Consider the following 16,496-nt stretch of genomic DNA (forward strand, 5'->3'; position numbering starts at 1 on the left):
GTAGATTATTTGAGATGTTATTTGAAATAATTACTAGGGATAATTTCAAAAACCTTTCCTGAGATTGGTTATAATATCACTCAGCTCCTCTAAAGTTTTAAAAATCTCACTTACCTTCCTTGTCAGTTTGACAAGACTAAATATTCCTATCAAATGTCACAAAATTCACAAGATTATCCTTGCTCTTAATAACTATATAACCAAAAAACAAAATAAAATAAAATTTTAAACCAAAATATCTAGATTAAAAAATTGATATCTAATAATGGTCCATGTTTCTTTATACAGAGGTCATTGTAGGATAACAAAGAATGTGGGTAAATTAAATCTAGTCAAAATCAACTATTTAGAAGGATGTTGGTGAGTAATTGACACTTGAAAAATTTTGTGAATAATTATAAGGAAGTCAAGAAATTTAATTAGGAAATGTATTTTAGTATATGATGCAATTTAAGTGGTATTGAAACTAAAATAATCTCTTCATACATGTGAATTTTGAAGATGTAAATTTTGTTCTTGTTCCAATACAACAAAATAAATAGTTCAAGTCAAGAAATTTATACCTTATAAATATTTAATTTAATTTTATCTTTTATTGTTGTTGTAAACTTCATAAGTAACATAATATGAGAGTATTGTTGAAATAAAAGTTTTATCTTTTTTGTATTTCCTCTAAAGGAGCTAAAATATTACAAAAAATGTCAATCAAAGGGAGGTAAGTGAGATTTTAAAAACCTTAGGAAAGTCAAGTGATATTATGAAAAACCTCTAAGGGTGGTTTCTGAAATTATCCCTAATTGCTATTGCACTTTTTGTGATATAATGTATATGAGATAAAAATATGATTGAAAAGATAAAAACGGTATGATAAAAGATGTATTCATTATGCAAGCAAATAATTTTTCGACAAATAAGTGCTATCCAGACACAAACATGTTATCCTTTCCTAGTAGTCCTTTAAGGATTTTCATTTACCTCATTATTCTTTGGGAAAAGAGTTCTAATGGCCCTCCAACTCTTACCCAGGTAAAGTTTTGGCCCTCCAACAATTAAAGATAAATTTTTGGCCCTCGATCTAACAAAGTAGTATATTAGTGGCCCTTCTGTCAAATCCAGCAGTTAACTATGACAGGAAATTTCATCTCGTGAGATGCGCCACCAAATATGAAGGGCACTATAGTCTATTTGCCAAGACAGAGTAAAAACAGTTTCACCAACAATTTTCCCTCCAACAATTTCCACCCTCTTTGCTGTAAAACCCTAGTGCGACTTAAATCAGAGTTCTCAATCCGGATGCTGTAGTGAAAGTGGTAATTGCCGGCGTGGGAGGGGTTGTATAGGCAGAAATAGAGTGGCAAATACGGAGGAAAGATGACTACTTTGATCCGTACCTTGTTTACGGTAATTGAAATTGTTGTTTACTAACTCATTTGGGTTTAAGATTTGTTTATATGTTTGGGTAATGTGTACTGGAACTTATTTGTTTACTAGATGCATGTGTAATGAGACTTATTTGTTTATATGTTGGGGTAATGGTGCTGTTGGGAGGCTAAGTGGTCCAATTTGTGGTCCTACTTTGTTTGTTGTAAATTGACAATATCGGACAAAAGAGGTTGTTTTGAAAGTGATGTATTTTAATGGCTGAAAAGGGACACTTTATTTGTTTAGGGTAATTTTTTTTTGGCTGAATACTTACCAATTCAGTATTTCATTTGTCAGTCTCTATGTGTTTTTTGTTGACTGTTTTATCCCAATTGCCATTGTAGAGACTGATTTTGAATGGTTTACTATTCGGATGCATCATGGGGGTAGAATTATGTGGGAACAGTATGTATGGTATGCTAATGGAGAGGTGGACTATGTAGATGTTTGTGATGCCGAAAGAATGTCAACTATTGAACTAAATAAAATGGTGGAGAAAATGGGACATCGTAATGCTGCCATAATGTATTACTACCTTGAACCAAATAAGGATCTAACAAATGGTTTAAGAGAGTTGTGCACCGATGATGACGTTAACAAATTTTGTGCTTGGATTTTTAAGTACAAGGTAATGGAAGTCTATTGTAACCATCTAACAGCTGAAGAAATTAATAGTTGCAAGTCTCCCAAAGTGATCCAACCAGCAGAAAAGAAGAAGACTGGTGTTTTGATAGAAGAGTTGGATAGGGAGGGTAGTGTAGTAGAGGAATCTTTTTCTCACCTAGTTCCTAAGAGGAGATAGTTAATTAGAAATTTAACTGGAGAACAGAGTCAAAGTAGAAGAACAGCCAAGAACCAGCACATTGCTGAACAAAGTGGTGATGCACAAGCATCTATTCATGAGGAGCATCATGTAGGGTCCTTAAGTGAGCAGCAACATGTGCAGCAACCTGAGCAACATGTAGGGTCCTTAAGTGAGCAGCAACAGGAGCAGCAACCTGAGCAGCAACATGTAGGTTCTTCAACTGGATGACAAAATGGTGATGCACAAGCATGTCATAGCCCGCAGCATGTTGGAGAAACTGATACAGCACAAGAAGGATTGAGGTGTCAACAGCCTAATGAAGATGAAGGAAATGGAGGAGATGATGAAGATTCTGGATCAAAAAATGAATGTGACAGATTCAGTGGTGATGTAGAATATTGTAGAGATGAGGATCTTCTTGATGATTTGACATTGGAGCCAACTCAGTGTAGAAGCACATTAAAAGAGATGCAAACTAGAGGACCTTCACAGCAGGGAGGAGAAGCAACTGAGCAGGCTACTACTGAACATTGTACTACTGAACAGGCTACTACCTAACAAGCTGAAACACAAAAGTCCCTAGAACAACAGCAAACACAGCAGAAAAAAAAAAGTAAGGCGAAGAAGAAAAACGTAACAGCAGCAGCAGACCCAAGATTCTGCACCAGAAGTAGATGCGTTGGCAGAAGATACAATTCCAGATCATCTAAGTAGTGATGCTGATTCATCAGAGGAAGATCAAAAAGCTGAACAGTATGCTGGTAGGTATAAAGATTTTTCCTGAAAAAAATTTAGGATTGATACAAGGTTCGAGTTGGGTTTGAAATTTGAGTCAAGAGCCAATTCAAAACTGCTATCCAAGAATATAGAATTAAGATGGGAAAACCAGTGTACACAAAGAAGAATGAACCAAAGAGGGTGAGAGCCAGGTGTAAAGATCCATGTCCATGGAATGTGTTTGCCTCAATTGAAAAGGCACTTGGTACAGCAGATTTGGTGGTGAAGACAATGTATGACAAGCATGAAAACTGTAATCATGCTTGGAAAAATAAAAATTTGAAGGCCAATTGGTTGTCAAATAGATATATGGAGAGAATTAGATCAAACACTCGCATGCCAACTCGGAAGATTAGGCAAACAGTGCATGAGGAGTATCAAATCCAAATTTCTAAATGGATGGCTTCTAATGCGAGGAAATTGGCTGTCAAAATGATACAGGGGTCGGTTGAAGTCCAATACAAGAAAATTTGGGAGTATTGTACTGAGATAAAGAAGACACATGAAGGGAGTACAATGGAGATAATGTTTACTCCATTTAGAGGATTAGGGGGTAATCCTAAATTCATGAGGTTATACTGCTGTTTAAGACCACTGAAAAAGGGATTCAAGGATGGCTGTAGGCTAATAATAGGCCTGGATGGTTGCCATCTAAAAGGGATTTATAGAGGACAGTTACTAACTGTCATTGCTGCAGACCCGAATAATGGATGGTGGCCTATTGCCTGGGCAGTTGTGGAGAGAGAAACAACTGAACAGTGGACTTGGTTTCTCAAATATCTAAGTGAAGACTTGGAAATCAAAAATCAGTGCCACTATACCTTTATATCAGATCAGCAAAAGATATGATATGAAACTTTGAAATTCAAAATTTGATTCAAATATGGTAGAAGCTAACAGTGTATCATGATTTCATTTTAGGGGCTAGACAGGGCACTTAGTGAAGTTCTACCTGGATATGAGCACAGGTATTTTTATCAAGTTTTTTTTTTGCATTATAATTTTTCAATTGTTTAATAACGACTTAAACTACTTTGTAAAAACAGGTATTATGTGCAACATATGTACTGCAATTTCAAGAAAAAGCATTTTGGTTTGGCTCTTAAAAATAGGATGTGGAATATAACATGTTGCACAACAGTGGAAATGTACGACAAAGCTATGGAAGAACTTTAAACTTTTGATAAGAATGCATATGAATGGGTCAAGAAAGCTCCTCATCCTCGACATTGGTGCAAAGCATACTTTCCAACTCACGTGAAGAGTGATATGATAGTGAATAACCTATGCGAGTCCTTCAATGCCCATATTAAAGATGCAAGGGACCAACCTATCATTACAATATTAGAACTGATAAGGGAATATCTTATGGACAGGATCCAAAGAAGACGAGCTGCAATGGAGAAATAGAAGGGCTTCACTGGACCTTTAATTAATGAGATTGCTCAGACTAGGGTCAAGCATTCAAGTCAGTGGATGCGCATTTGAAATGCACTGCATGGCTATCAAGTCAAGGGTCCAAGAGAGGCCCAATTTGCAGTAGATATGCAAAAAAAATATTGTACTTGCAGATTATGGGAGATTAGCAGAATTCCCTGCTATCATGCAATTGCTGCTATCTTCATGAGAGAAGAGGATCCTTACAATTATCTGGATCGTTCTTATAGTAGAGGCCTCTTCTTCAAGATTTATGAGAATGTTTTGCAGCCAATTAGTGGTGAGGATCATTGGCCCTCATTCACCATGCCTGTGTTGGATCCACCAATACCAGTTACTCAACCTGGTAGGCCTAAAAAGGCCCAGAGAAGGGATGTATCTGAGGGGAGGGATCATGGTAGAAGGTTGAGAAGGAGGATTGTCATTCATTGTAGAAAATGCGGTGAGGTTGGTCATAACGCAGCTACGTGCAAGAAGCCTCTCAATGAAGAAGCACAACAAGGTTCTAACAAGTCATTCGAGACTCAACCGAGTAATCAGCAAAGGCAGCAATCAGTAGCAAAAGAGAGGACAGTAAGTGCATGCAATTACTGTTAATTTTTCACTATTCTACATCCATCATGTACTTACACGTGTCATTTACAATTTTGATAAGAATAAGGACCCATGCCAGTCTTCTCAAAATTTGCAACAACAAACGCAACAGGCTAGCGATGAAACTGGACAGCAACATCCACAACAGAGCCAACAACATCATCATTCACAGCGAAGAAAAAACTCAGCTACAAAGCCGCTTACTGATGCAAAAAAGGGAGCCATCAATGCGATCTATACTTATTTGGATAAAGAACTCCCATTCACAGTTGGCAACTGGAAGGGGAGATGGAGTAGAAGAGGCAAAAGCAGAGGCAGAGGAAGAGGAAGACAAGGCGAAAGAGGAATGGGAGAAGGAACAACCACTAGAAGAGAAACTCAGCCATGATAGACCCATTTCTTTTTGATAAACTCTTTTTGTCTTATACTGTGTAAACTGATGATGACAATTCATTACCATATCAGAACATGTTTTTGTGTCTAGCAGTTCTTCTCTGTTTTTTTTTTTTTTGTCTAGCAATTACTTGTTGGTAACATGCTGATTCTACTTTGTATTATAGCAGTTCCTTTTGATGCTCACAACATGGCTTTATCTGCTTCTTTTTCTTACACCATTATTATGCTTTTTTTCTAAGCACAATACCAAACCAATTCATTGAGTCGAACAAATGAACTACAACATTTTTATTTAATAAAAAGAGATGAGCAAATATTTCATTGCAACCAGCACAAACACAGATTTCATTACAAGCTTTGCGGATACATCATACAACTATAAATAAAAAATTTACATTAAAATGAACAATTTGAATTATTTTCTTCCCCTGCAAACTTCAACTTGGAAAGGGCCAGGTGTTTGCAAGCACCTTGTATTTGCCGAAAACTGACAAGGTTTCCATTTTTTTGGCCCCAACTCATCAAAATTAAACAAATCAATATCCATGTTAAAAAAAGCAATTTGACCAGTAACTTATTAACCCATTTCTTGCTGCGAATGTCTTTCTCCAATTCTTTAACTTTTTCCTTCAATTTTGTTACCTTTCTTTCATTTCTTCTTGCTATTTCTTCGTATTCATCTCTGTCCTTTTCAGTTGCATTAATCTTTCGAAGAAGGTTAGGTATAATTTCTGTAGCCCGTCGGCACATCTCCTCATCGATCCATGCCCAATATCTGCAGCAACCTTCTACACACATAGCAAACCTTCGCCCAAGATTTTTTGAAGTCCACGAAATAATCACCATAGTCTCTTTCTCACATCTGCACACCGATAGAGGGGAACTGTTCATTCTTCGCATTTTCAGCTCCAACTTTGACTGGATGGAGATTTTTGTTGCTCTAACTTAAGGTAAGAGAAGAAGCAACCTTTTTTACTCTCTCTTTGCTTGGTCAACCATCCTTTAGAGACTATAATGCCCTTCATATTTGGTGGCGCGTCTCACGAGATGAAGCTTCCCGTCATAGTTAACTGCTGGATTTGACAGAAGGGCCACTAATATGCTAGTTTGTTAGATCGAGGGCAAAAAATTTATCTTTAATTGTTAAATGGCCAAAACTTTACCTGGGTAAGAGTTGGAAGGTCATTGGAACTCTTTTCCCTTGTTCTTTTCCTACCATGCAAGATCTTTATTACTACAAAAGTGAAGAAACCTCGTAAACAACATGACAGTTTTCGGATTGGAATGCCGTTTCGTTTATATTTTTGTATCATTTTATCCCTATTGCAGCCGTCGCTATTTCTAATTTAGTCGCATTTCAGGTTTATGAAAAATTTGTCCACCCTAAAACAAATTTTAGTGAAACAAACTGAAATGCCTCCTCTTCATTTTAATGTATATTCCATCGAATGACTCAAAGATCAGGAGATAACATATAGAGTTTTTGTTTTATTTATTTTTTCTGGAATGCATAACTTATAATCCAAAGAAGAGGAGAATATAAACAAAGCAAAAAGTAGTTAACTGCATCAGAAGTCCATGGAGAAGGGAAAGCAGAGCTGCAACAGATGGGAGTTCAACGCATTACAGTCCGAAAGCTCAAGAATACATTCAAGTCATAGAACAAAGTGAAGATTTATTAAGAAACTAAGGTGGACGGGGTACGCAAAGGATACACCCAAAGCCGCAAAACTTACTACAGCTTTAAGCTGTTTTCTAGTCCTAAATACATTTTTGATATCTATCCTCAACTGTACAATCCTCTAAATCTTAAATTACCGAACGCTGGGGGAAGAGATACAAGGAGAACAACGAGCAGGAGCATACTACTGCCAGAATAAGCTGAAATAGCTTTGAATTGACAAATCTAACAAATTCCAGCTACTGCACTGACAGTGCCCTGCGACTGCAATTAACAGATAATTCTTGCCTTTTACGTGTCATTTTAACAGTCAAATCTTTAACCCTTTAAGATGCTGCTAGTCTGTCGATTCAGAAAAGCATTTGAAGGATCAACCTGAGTAGCTGGTGGTTTCAAGCCTTCTGAAATGTTCGTGAGGAAACTCCATGCAGAAGTCTAACAAATCCCAAGAAACTGAGTTTTCCATCAGAATGTCGTATCCAGTCCTGCAGAACTACATGAACAGGGACTGACGGACTAAGTCCGAGCTCCTGTGTAGAAATTAAAAGTCAGGAATAGCATTAAGAATGCTATCATTTAATGCACTACTCATCAATCATAAAGTCAAGTGTTAGGAGATCCTAATTCACAGAACTGAGAGTTATGTATTTTGGTGCTACAATTAGCATCATGACACAAAGCACTATTCTCAACCATTTCTTAGTAAACCCATGTAAGAGTAAATCTACATCAGCGGCTAACTGCTTCTAGTCATTGCGTTTTATTTCATCTGGATTACTGGCTCTAAAGCTAATACAAGGATTACATTTCAGACATAAATATGCATTTTAGAGTGAAAAGTCCCAGTTGATCATTCTGCCTGTTGTGGATCTATAATGCATCAAATTCCTATTGCCCACTTCAAAAGATATTTAATAAGTCATGCTAATTAGCAAAATGCACAACCTTATTATGAGTTCTCAAAAAGTTGCACCTGTAACAGAGTTTCAGATTGCGAGCTACGGTTCCTGTGGCTGTGTGTCTGTGTGGGGGTGTTTTGCATTGTCAATGCAAGGGTATGCAAGGGAGAGAGAAAAACTTACTGATGCAAGTTCCTCTATCATAATCGGTCTGTTCCCATCCTTCTCAAAAAGCTCGTAAGCACGGCGTGCATGTTGCTCCCAGCTTTCCATGCCTTCAAGCTGGTGCACACTTATTGCAGCTGCACAGAACTCTTCAAAGTCCATTTTTTTGTACTGAAGACAACTCACCTACGCAAAGATGAAATATATTGAGCTAGTCGAGAAATTAAGTGATACTTCAATTTCATAATGAGAGTCAGAAATTTACCAGGCTAACATATTCCAAAACCCTTGAATCTTTCATTGCATCAGTGGACATCCTTGTCACAGCCTGCAGAATTTCATGGCAGGGTTTTCTTTTTACCCGTCAATATCACTACTTTGAAATAAAAAGTGAAACACCAAAAGCAGTGTGACCCACAAAAACCAGTGCATTGCCTGTGCATGGGTGTCTGTTTGTGTGTCTGTGAGAGAGAGAGAGTGTGTGACACTTACCGATTTAAAGTTTTGTACTGATACATATCCACTTTTGTTTGGTCCCAACATTGTGAATTGCTCCCGAAGATATGTTAGTTGTGCTATTGTCAGTGTTTTGGCAAGAGCCTGTCAAGCCAAAGTTGACTTAGGTTGGTACGCAGCAAGGTAGATATACATGTTTTGAGTCCAAAAAACAGAATTAATAATTCTTGAATCTGTTTAACCAAGGCACTGAAATAGTTATTTGCAATTCAATCTGTTTGTGTTAAAAATACTTCGCCTTGCTTTTCTTACCTTCTGCCTCTCAGAGTATACTGAGAAAATACTATAAAATTTAAACAATCTAGAAATAAGCTCAGAAATCAAACAGAAGAAAGTCAAATGCAATGAATTCTACATAATGACAGGAAGATTCCTGCCAAAGGTAAATTACATACCCCTAAAGCAGCTTTTCTGAGAAGGGAAGAACATGTATAAGCTTTTACTAGCTTAAATATTATCATATCCAAAGGTATCTTGAGATCGTGATGTCCGGCGAGCCATGGATGACCTTACAAGAAATTAACCAACAGGATTAACATCAGCATACAACAAAGCATTTCGTGCAAGGTAACAAGATATGACACTTTCAAAATGCCCCATAATGTGTTACAAGTCCCACACTTTCTTCCGCCAATTCAGGAATAAACTTTTAAGAGAGAGCCATTAACACTGTCCCTTTTCATCACATAACAGCTCTAACTGTTAGATGATTTTCCAAGGACAACATTCAAGTTAAGAAAAATTGAATAGAAATAAATGCAGAGTCAAGCAAATATGATTAATTTAGTCTAATTAAAGGAGTGATACTACATAAGGATTGCATAAGGCAGAAATTTACTTACTCAAAGCCTGAGCTGCAGTAAGCCTTTTCCTGTAATCTTTGTTTAGCAACCTCTTCACAAAATCCACTGCATCAGCAGACAATGACGGCCACGGGGCTTCATCAAAGCTAGGGTCAGCCTTAAGGACCGCTCTAAAGATTCCTGATTCTGTCCGTGCCCAAAAAGGTCTGCTTCCACATAGAAGAATATAAGCAATCACACCTATACTCCACATGTCAGCTTCTGTTCCGTATGATCGATGTAAAACTTCAGGTGCCACATAATATGCACTTCCAACAATATCATTCAGCCTTTCATCTGTCAAAGTCCACCCATCAATCTCTAATCTACTTAATGAACAACTAAAAAGCAAGAAATTCCAAGTATGTGACTTGACCTGGTTTCACATAATCTGAAAGGCCGAAGTCAATAGCTTTAAGAGGAGAATGTTCCTCCTTCGAAGTAAAAAGAAAATTCTGAAGCACAAAAGGCAGCAATCAGTGCACCAGGAGGAGAAACTCTTTATGACTGTGAAATGAACTTTTACATAAACAAGCAGAGCAATTTGGTAAAGACAGTTTTGAACCCAAAGTATGCTAGCTGACGATGCCAAGAAACAACAGAAAACTTGGTAAGTTACTTGAAGTGTATTTTATATCATATTCTAACATTGTGTATTTTTACTGATGTATAAGTCACAACTAACATATGAATAGCATAAAATGAACACCAGACATTTGTGCGTAAGATTGATACTGAACCAAGAACTTGAAAATGAAACCCATTTGTCGTGTCCAAGTTAAATCAGTAGGAACAAAACACAAAAAAGCTGGAATGTAAGCGCATAAAAAATTTCAATGTGACGATTTAAAAAACAGAGTAGAGTACATTCAAATCCTTGGTTCTTTGACACATAAACAAGAAACTTCAGAATAGCAACTTTTATGGAGGTTTATATTCTAGCCTTAATCGGACAGATATAAGGCATATCTATCCAAGGGACCTACCAACTTTAAACCAAGTTCTGTTTCATACTCTACAACTGGATAAGAAAAAGGATTTACATGCATAAGCCAGACCGTATTTCAATTTGCATGTCCTTTATTTATAGATTCTTGACTAAAATTTAAAGTCAAACAGACATCTTGATCACAGGAGTTTCAAAGAGGGAATTTTCTTCAGGATACCGTTTTCAAAAACCTTAACTTTACAACTAACAAGAAAAAGATAATGATTCAAAATCTTAATTACCTCAGGTTTCAAGTCACGGTGAACAACACCTTGGAGATGACAGTAGGCAACCACACTTAAAATCTGGACCATGACAGCTTTAGCATCCTCTTCTGAGTATTTGCCACCCCTTCAGTTAAATTTGGAAAATTAGTGAATAAGGATCTTAGAGGTAAGGACAATAACTGGATAAAGGATCTGACAGTTTTATGTACCTTGAAAGTATTCTATCCAACAACTCTCCCCCTTTACATAATCTGAAAATGCACAAAGAACAAGCAAAAAGAAGGTTCTAACATTAGAAGGTAAATGAAATCTTGAAAAGTTGAAATTGATGTCTCATGAAATAAAATCCATGAAAAGACCATCTCAGAAAAGACATCTACTTTAGAAGATGAAATCAGGATTAAGAAATTAAAACTCCAGCAAAAATGAGAGAAAAAATTGCACTGACATCATGCCATTCAAACCATAGTTATCTCAATGATTGCCCTATGTAAAATGATTATCTGTCCCTTATTCAAACACATTGAGAAGTTCATCTCATTTAAGGAGAAAATTTTAAAATGACAGCAACTTGTAGAATACCTAATGTCAGCAATTATCATGTTTGGAAAGATGAAAACAAAAAAGTACGGCAATAGAAAAGAACAAACAGAAAAGAAATGGACCAAAGACAAGAATAGATACAGATTGACTAAATCAGGTAAAAGAGAGTTTATTTATTATAAATCTCATGTACCATCATTATGGCAGAGCTATCACTGGTAACTGAGCCACAAACACTTAAGAGGGGACAAAACAAGGAAAACCATAAAATCTGTCCAATGTTGTATGAATCTTACAAACTTTTGTCAAGACAATTATGACAAGTTATAAAGACGATGAATAAGCATAATATCATAGTTGGGTCCTCATTGACCAAACTTACTCCATCACGACATAAACATTGTCTTCATCCTCGTAGGACTCATAGAACTGCACCAAGTTCTTATGCCCGGTTAAAGCACGTAGTATTTTAACTTCTCGTCTCACATCTTCAATTGCAATTGCCGTAGTCATCTGCATGGCATTTAACTCATGGTAAAACAGAAACACATGGGAGTACGACTCAAACAGCAACTCATTCAGTTAACAACAAAAATCCTATGCAAGAAACAGCATCACATCCATTTGAAAGAAAAACCTTACATGGCAGAAGCCCAAATGTTATTCGAAGTAGGCAATTGATCATGAAAAAGCATATGAATCATAAATTTTAGCACGCATCAACTAGTTAAGAACGAAGTAACAATTTCTAGCTACATCTTATTGCTGTCCAGACAATCCCAAAACTCAGACAAACACAGAACAAATAAACACCCAAGCAGCTGCAAAAGCAAACTAATCTGATAATCCACCATAATTAACAGGCTAAAATTTTGATATACACACATGTTGAGGGGGTCCAAAAAGGCTCATTTAAACGCCACTATACAATATATAATTCAAGAGGACAAAATATCATGCACTTCCTCAACGAGTACAAAGTTTACAAATGAGATGAAACTGCCTAAAACTATGCACAAGTCAGTTCTGTAGACTTCTAATTTTGTGTTACATACTCTCAATTAACGATCTCAAATAGTAAACTGAAAAATTAACTGGAAGAAACTTCTAACAGTAGCAGCCAAAAAAAAAAAAATTAACCTTAGATTTTGGGATGACTTTGACAGCAACGTCCTGCCCCTTCAAGCTCCCTTTCTTGCCTTTGGCGGAACAGGTATAACCAAAATGTCCACGACCCACCTCTTCACCAAGCTCATAATGGCTTACAAAATTCTTTGCGAATCCAAAACTCTTGTCCAGTCCAATCTCACACTCACTTCCCTCAGGAATGGTAGCCTCATTAGGCTTGACTGAGCCATGCCTCCTTGCAAGCAATGCTCTAATATGCTTAGCCGGTGATGGTGGAGGAAACGGCCTCTTAAATAACCTCAGAGGTGTCGAACTAACACTGGAGTTTGCTGGTGAGTTCTTGAATCCACTTGGCAATGGACTTGGACTGTAAAATGGAAACTTTGGTGTTTTCCCTGTTTGAGTAGTGCTTAATGCAGGCTCATTATCTGAGGGGATTATTGGATTTTCTGATAGATGTCTTGGCGGTTCGATTGGTTTCCCATGACAAAGTCCCATGGAATCAGAAACCCACTTTTCAAAAACAACTCAAGAAACAAGGGATTAAATAAAGAAGTTGAAAACTTTTCAACTGGTGAAGAAAATAACAGAGATTACAGCAAATTAGACCATTAGAAGAGAAGGGATAATACAGCAAAGACTGAAAATATCAAGAAGATAGAAATGTTTTTAGTTATTTACTCAAGTAGGGAAAAGAATTTCCAAATTTTGGTCTTTATATTGGAAACAACAAAAAGATAGCAATTCTGGGCTGATCAGCAGAACCCAGAAAGGATCAGGGCTAAATTTAGCAAGGAAGTGAACTTCCTTTAACAATTTACAGAAGGGAAAGAGAAAGGCTCAAGAATGGGAAAGTTTGAAGAAGGAAAGGAATTGAACTTTTATGAAGAAAATGATCAATGCCAGATAGACAAAGGGCAGCAAGCAAGAATCAGAGAAATAAGTAGCAAGTGTTTTTCCAGCTGAAGTTATGGGAAGAAAGAAGAAATAGTAAGAGAGGAGTCTGTAATCAGAAGGAAGGAAGGATTAAAATTTTCAAGGAACAAGGTAAATAAATGAATGAGGTACTCAGAAAAAAGAGCAAAAAAGTGGGAAAAGATGCTTAGCAGACGCTGCAAGAAAAGAGAAGTGAGGAGGAAAAAGAAAAGAAACCCAACCTCTTTTCTTGCTCTGCTTTTTCAAGCTTTTCTTTATTGTTCTCTCTCTCTCTCTCTCTTTTTTTTTTTTTTTGTTGGAGTGGGAGGGGGTGAGAGGGGGTTGTGGGGAGTTTTGAAGTGGTCTTTCTTGGTTGTTGGTTTCTTTTTCTTTTTTTCCTCTTTTTGTGGTTTTGTGGGAAAATGATTTTGTTAGAGGGCCTATTATTAATTGAGAATAATGAGTGTGGGGTTTAGGTTTGGATCCTTCCAGCCTGTCCTTATTGTTGAGAGAGAGGGTGATGTTTATTGTCTATTGAGATTTCATATGCAAGCATTTGCATACAACTAAGCTAACTAAACATTTTCTATGTACAATTTGAGCTTTGACTAGCTTTTTGTGGGCTTTGGAGTTTGGAGTATGAACTTGCCTTTATTTTTCTTTTTTTTGGCCAAGTTTTTTCTTTTTTTGGGGGGGAAAAGAACACTTTGAAATGCTTTTTTTTTTTGCCTCATTTAATTTGAAATTTATATAGTTCTGCATAACAAATTTGACTTCTTGGAATAACAAACTTTCTACCTTTTGTTTTTTTCTTTGTGGAGCTTTATAGTTCACCAATGCAAAAAAATGGAAATAAAAGTAGCTATTGGGATCCATACTAGTCATACTTTTAGATTCCCTTTTCCTTTTTTATTTCAAAATGGTCATAGTTTAATCTTATTTACTAACGGCATATTCAGTGCAAATAAAGCCCAATAATCGATGCAATTCAACTATTCATTGGCTAGTTCAACAGTAAAAAATTTGTCTTGATTAATACTACTAATTAGCTATAAGTTTATTTTCTTGGGCTCTTGACATCTCCATTGAAAGGAAAAGAAATGAAACAAACACTAATTATCTTCTTTGAATTTAATAAACCAAAAGGCTGATGTACTTCAACCTAGCTAGAATCAGAACTGATTTGATGCAGTTAATTATCTGAATTGAAGCTGCCTTCAATACATTAGGTGCAGCTACTTCTGTTCAACAATTGTTCATCAATGACTACAGTTTTTCTTTTCAGGGTCAAACATCAAACACAAGAAACTCTTCAAAAGTGTTTCCTGAAATGCTAGTTATAGGGTTTGTTTGGTATGATTCAAGCAGCACATGAAGTGTGAGTTATCATATGTAAGGATATTGACTTCTGTTCTGTAAGCAAATATTTGGAGGCAATCAGCAGATCAAAGGCATTGGCGTGGACTGTCCTCATGATCATTTCTATATTTGAATAACGCCTTCATATGATAGTTTGCAGAGAATCGTGAGAGGTCGCTTACCAATTTGAAGTTGGTGACCTATATATATTCATCTCCCATGTCATGATGGAAATTTTTCTTAGTTTATTTGCAATGATCACATATAGAGTGTGCCATTTGAGTTGTGCTATTGTTTGGATTAATCTGGCGCCAATAGTTACAAAAAAAATGTCATATTACCTATTACATGATCTGTAAGTAGACTATGCATCTTGTAATTACAGTCAACGGATACAATTAGATGACATGTTATACATAGACTTTTGTACAATTACAAGAGTCTTATGGTGTGTGTGTATATATATATTTAAAGAGCCTTATAGTATAAAATTTGGCTAGCATGAAAAATCAAATATCACTCGTCATGGACACACTGACCATTACGAAACCTTATAGCCTCTTTGGATTGTTATTTTTGGGAGTTTTTGTAGAAAAATATATTATAACGATTTGATTTATGTAAGGTAAAAAGGTAATTAGAAAATACGTTAACAAAATACATAAAAAAATTTTTGCAGAAAACTACATTCCAAACATTTTATCGATGCTATATTTTTTGGTACTTATCCTTTTATCTTTCAGTACTACTCAACAGCAACAAAATACTTTTCGACACTTAAAAATTTGCCCATTTACAAAATGTGGGTTTTATGTTATATCATAGTTTGCCATAAATCTTAAAGATGATCTATTGGCATAGATTCATACATACATTCACTTCATGAAAACACTTCAATATTTATCAAGCGATTGTATAGACATACATTCACTTCATGAAGACATGCAATGTTTGCACTTCAAACATTAGCTTGAAGCATTAATATCTAGAAGATTGCAATAAAGGTTAATTTGGAGGCAACTAAATTGGTTCTGTTTGAATTGCTTATTTTTTTGAGTTTCTCTCCTTCTTTTTTATCCTTTTTTTTTTCATCTCATTTTTTTCTTCTTTATGTCTTCAATCTTATACGACAATGGCACGTAGAATTGTTTATATTGACCAGCTCTGATCGCCAATGCAATCTTCATTGATGTGAAAAACTACGTAACTATAATGTCTCACCATCATGGATTTTCTTCTACACGTATAAACCACAAAACACTTGGTTGTATCAATTATATTCAGGACACATTTTGCCTCCTTTAATCTATTGTTACATAATATCAATATATGAAGTTGAGATAACGCACCTTTTTGCACCCAAAACAGAGAAAGTAATAATGCACCTTTACTTCAACATTTCTCTTTCGCACATGAAAACAACAACTGTACAGCCAAAATTCTATTGCTTACTTTAGCTTGTTGAAACTAACATCAGCACAAATCAAATCTTGCCCTAGCATCACACATTAGAATGTTGAGGAATAAAAATGGATATGAAATGAAACTCGTTACTTCGGTCTAATGTCTTGTGTGTACTTTGTTTTTGTACTCTTTTGTATAGAAAAAAGTCAGTCCAATTAATTGAATACAGCCCCATTTTGTTTCGTAATGCTCACCCTTTAGTTATAGGGTAACCCTACTGAAGAATCAAGTGCATGTCCAAACGTTAGTATCTGGTCCAGCCTAACCCAACTTTTATGGCAGCTAAGAGACCAGCAGCAACAGTAAAGTCAACCAGCCCATTTATGAAAGAGCAAGCA

General features: G+C 36.1%; 2 protein-coding genes across 2 annotated transcripts; one reads left to right on the plus strand and one right to left on the minus strand.

The window, feature by feature from the left end:
• Positions 1 to 3,103: 3,103 nt before the first annotated feature.
• Positions 3,104 to 3,853, plus strand: LOC113693148 (uncharacterized). Its single transcript, XM_027211722.2, has one exon. The coding sequence runs from the start codon at positions 3,104 to 3,106 to the stop codon at positions 3,851 to 3,853; it is 750 nt and encodes a 249-aa protein (XP_027067523.2).
• Positions 3,854 to 7,014: 3,161 nt separating this feature from the next.
• LOC113693717 (CDPK-related kinase 7) lies at positions 7,015 to 13,658 on the minus strand. Its single transcript, XM_027212328.2, has 11 exons — positions 12,433 to 13,658; positions 11,675 to 11,805; positions 10,959 to 11,000; positions 10,765 to 10,873; positions 9,911 to 9,989; positions 9,535 to 9,831; positions 9,088 to 9,200; positions 8,669 to 8,776; positions 8,442 to 8,504; positions 8,195 to 8,362; positions 7,015 to 7,642 (listed from the first exon to the last, which is right to left on the minus strand). Exons 1-11 carry the CDS (start codon positions 12,916 to 12,918, stop codon positions 7,505 to 7,507), a joined length of 1,734 nt encoding a protein of 577 aa, XP_027068129.1. The 5' UTR covers positions 12,919 to 13,658; the 3' UTR covers positions 7,015 to 7,504.
• Positions 13,659 to 16,496: the final 2,838 nt, after the last annotated feature.

The sequence above is a fragment of the Coffea arabica genome, chromosome 6c (genome assembly GCF_036785885.1).
Source record: "Coffea arabica cultivar ET-39 chromosome 6c, Coffea Arabica ET-39 HiFi, whole genome shotgun sequence".
NCBI classification, from domain to species: domain Eukaryota; kingdom Viridiplantae; phylum Streptophyta; class Magnoliopsida; order Gentianales; family Rubiaceae; genus Coffea; species Coffea arabica.